General features: G+C 37.7%; 1 protein-coding gene across 1 annotated transcript in view; it reads right to left on the reverse strand.

The window, feature by feature from the left end:
- Nucleotides 1–3,988, reverse strand: part of Itga8 (integrin subunit alpha 8) — a 215,301-nt gene that overhangs the window by 159,013 nt on the left and 52,300 nt on the right. The window contains exons 9-10 of the mRNA XM_031369028.1: nucleotides 3,345–3,388; nucleotides 1,963–2,019 (exon numbers count right to left, since the gene is read on the reverse strand). Of these exons, the coding sequence (XP_031224888.1) occupies nucleotides 1,963–2,019; nucleotides 3,345–3,388 (101 nt within the window). The remainder of the gene's footprint in view (nucleotides 1–1,962; nucleotides 2,020–3,344; nucleotides 3,389–3,988) is intronic.

Consider the following 3,988-nt stretch of genomic DNA (forward strand, 5'->3'; position numbering starts at 1 on the left):
TCTTGGTTTCTGTTGGTAGGATTCTTGCGTTTGCCTTTTGCCATCTCTTGCTTTTTGGTGTTAGATGTACTTAGTGTCTCTGACTAGAGCTTGTCCTGTCCCTGGCGCCCTGCAAGTCCCCTGTGACTCGTGGGGCCTTTGCCTCCCGGCTGGCTGCTCTGGTCTCAGAAACTCACCAGAGAGAAAATGGCGGCTCTTTCCCAGGTCTCTGGCTAAGGCGTTCCCTGGAGGTAGGCCCTCCACTTGCAGGGCAGGGGCAGAGAAGGACACTGATCCTCCTCTGTCACTCAGAAGCTGAGAGGATCCTGTCCCTGCTGCCCTGCAGTTCCCCTGGGACTCGTCAAATCTTGTTTCTTCTATCTCAGCCTCTATTAGTAGCATTGTTTATTTCATGTTTTTACTCTGTACTATGGTTTTCAGAAAAGCTTATATATTTCAAAAGTATTTATATATCCAAAAGAAACATAGACAATTAACTTGGGAGGTGTCTTGTAAGAGAACAACAAAGAGTGAGACTTAATGCTTTGCTTGACATTTAACTCTTGTATCAAGTTTGAAGAAGACGACTTTATAAGTTACTCTTTCTCTGAGATGAATGCTTTTCAAAATCATCACAGCTAATGAACCAAATTCTTACCCTCACCTAATGTCTGTGCCACCCTCCAAGCAGAACCATTGTTCATTGAAACAGTTGGTAAATGACTTAATGGATAGACCATCTTAATACACACACCACTTCTTAAATGAATGCAACCTGTTCTCTGTGGGCTGAGAATAAATTCACTCACTGAAGTCAAATAGCTTTGACCATAGCAGGAAGTCTGTATCCAAAAATCGAGGCTACAATTCATTCCTTGGTGCAGCAAACTGTCAACTATTAGCTTAGCTGTGATGGAGGTTAAATCGTTTGGTGAAGTGAGGGTCATTGAAGTACAGCCTTATTACAATGAAATCCAATGTCTAAAAATTGTTCTTATTTTGGGCTTGTATTACAGTAAGAGCCAAGATTTTAAACTCTACTAAATACAAAACAAACAAACAAAAAGACTTTATATATATATATATATGTTCATTTAAGAAAATAGTAGTAGTGATGTATTATTTTGAAATATACAGTTAATATGTTTAGAGTTATTTAAAATTTATATTGAGAAAAATGTATATATTTTCAGTATTGCTGTAGACAAGCATCTACATAAGATTTAAATTGATTGTTGTTTTATATAAAACAATTTTTATAATACTCATTTTTGTTGTTATAATACTTTATAAATTTTATGTAATATGACAAAAGAAGATATTGTAGGTATTGAAGGGGGTCTCTGGGAGGAGTTGAGGTACAAAATGGAAACAAGATTGTGATTTAATTCTATTTACTTAAAATATGTTTTTAAATGTTAACAAATTCAGATAAATTGAAATCATGTAACTTTTCTCATCATAATGCAATAAAAGTTAAAAAAAAAAAAAAAAAGAAAGAAAAAGAAAACCCAATACTAACCTGCTAGGCAAGATGTGCCCAGTGGTGCCATTGATAAGGGATAGCTAACTGCTTTCCTATGTGGTTGAGGTATTTACCACAGGAGAGAAATGCTAGCATTGTAACCAAAATCAAAGGGCTATCATTAAGGCTGTCATAGACCCTAAGGTGGAATCTGCTACTGCTATTTTGCTAAATTGTCATCTGATCAAATTACATTCCTAATATTAAAACAAAACAAAACAAAAGCAAAAACAACAACAACAACAAAAAATGAATGACTACATGATATGAACTTTGGTTGTCTTGTATTTAAATGTCTGGCTCTTAAGCTGGGTATAATGGTTCGAATCTGTAATCTCAATACTGGGGAGGGTGAGGCAGGAATACTACCATGAGTTCAAGGCCAACTTGGGCTACACAGTGAGTTCCAGAAGAGTTTGACTGAGACTGTATCAAGACAACAACCAAAAAGTTTTTACCTGCTCACCAGTGAAATTCTGAATGAAGGTCATGTCTGTGGAGTTAATTATGGATACCTGCAATTGCAGAAGTGAGACAGGATCATTCAACAGAATCACACAATGGTAAACGATGGTGATTTAAATCATTTAGAATTCTTAAGGATAATAGCCTCCATGCATTATTTTAGCAAAAGGCAACTGAACTTTTTAAACAAAAAAAGAAGGGGAGATTATTAAAGGCAAAGATGTGAATGACAGTTGACATGTTGGCTAGTTATTTTGTCTGATCATGATTTTGTTATGAACACATCTGTGTGCTTATGCTATTACAAGGCTCATAAATGGCTTATTGGAAAACAAGCTTTTTAAATTCTATTCACATAGAAACAATGTCTCCTTTAATTCTTGTTAGCCAAATACAAATCTGAAAACTGTGTACATTGTCTAGATTGTATTTTATTTTAATTTACTTTTTCAGACAGGGACTCATACATCTTAACCTGACCTGGAACCTCCTATGTAGCCTAGCTTGACTATACTCTGGATTGTTCTGAACTTATCAGCCTCTTGAGTGGTAGGAGAGTCTCAAGATCATGCACATCTTAAATACTTGTGTGACTACATGGATATGCTCATGTGGGTGCAGTTGAATATGTGTCCATGTGTATGTGAAAGTCAGAGGTCAACATCAAGTGTCATTCCTGAGGAGACCTCTACCTACTTCTTGAAGACAAGGTCTGTCTTTGGCTGGAGGCTTTCCAGTTGAGCTAAGCAGGCTAGGGAGCAAGTTCCAGAGGTCAGCATGTCTCTCCCTCCCTAATGCTGGGAGTCCCATGTCTGATTTTTTCTACACAAAGTCTGAAAATCAAACATATGTTCTTGTGTGTGCACAGTAAGCTCTTAACTGAGTGAGCCCTCTCCCTCACTCTGTAAGCCCTCTTCTTTCATCTCTTTGTGAATGTCTTTTCTCTAACTTCATAGTAACCAATTATGATGAGATTAAATATTATCCACCTCAAATCTGACATTTTGGAATGACAACTTCTTTTAAAGTACCTTTATAGAGAAATGAGTTAGGGTCCTGGAGATAAGCTGATCTTTTAGGTATCCTCTAAATCCAGTGGCATTTGCCTTTATGAAGGAGAAAGTGTGCACGTATAGAAGGAATTTTGTGTGCATTTTTGATAATTAAGGCTTTGCACATTTTGGTTTCAAAGGGACCCCCAGAAACCATGCCGTTAATGTGCTTGCATTTGTTCCCCTTTGGGTTGAGTAGGAATACAGCCCACTACTGTAGCAGGAAATATTTAGTAAAGGACATTTGAAATGACCTAATGTTACATGGGGGGAAAATGCTTCAGTGTACATTGAACATGCCTGGAATATATCTTGATACTCACATATCCAAAGTTCTGTGCTCCTCTTGGAATCCCAGCAACCAATTCTAGAGATAGGAAGATAAGAAGAGTCATTTAGAGGGGAACTGTGTGTGTGTGTGTGTGTGTGTGTGTGTGTGTGTGTGTGTTCATGTGCATGGGGGTATGGATACAAGTATCAAAAAGACTGGAGTAGAACCTTGGGTGTTTTTTCCTCAGTAGACATCCACCTTGGATTTTTGAGACAGGGTCTCCCACTGGGATTTAGTGATTATAAAATTATCTCAGCTCTTCTGGTTCGCCAGTGAGCTACAAAGATCTGCCTGCTTCTGCCTTCGCAGCCCTAGAATTACAAGCACAAGCCACCACAGTGTCTATTTTAGGTGGGTCCTGAGGATAGAACTCAGGTCCTTATGCTTATATGAGTTGTACATTACCAACTGAGCCATCTCTCCAGCTTCCAGTATATTTAAAGCTATTTATCAGCCAAGTGTTAAAGATGATGGTGCCTTGTAAATGAATAATGCACAGGGTAAAGAAGAAACCTTGTTACAAGCTGGAAATCAGGGTTTGCAGTTGCAGTCTCCCTGATGTTTCTTTTTTAAAATTTTTTATTAGATATTTTCTTTATTTACATATCATATGATATCTCCTTTCCCAGTTCCCCC

The sequence above is a fragment of the Mastomys coucha genome, unplaced genomic scaffold (genome assembly GCF_008632895.1).
Source record: "Mastomys coucha isolate ucsf_1 unplaced genomic scaffold, UCSF_Mcou_1 pScaffold15, whole genome shotgun sequence".
Taxonomy (NCBI): domain Eukaryota; kingdom Metazoa; phylum Chordata; class Mammalia; order Rodentia; family Muridae; genus Mastomys; species Mastomys coucha.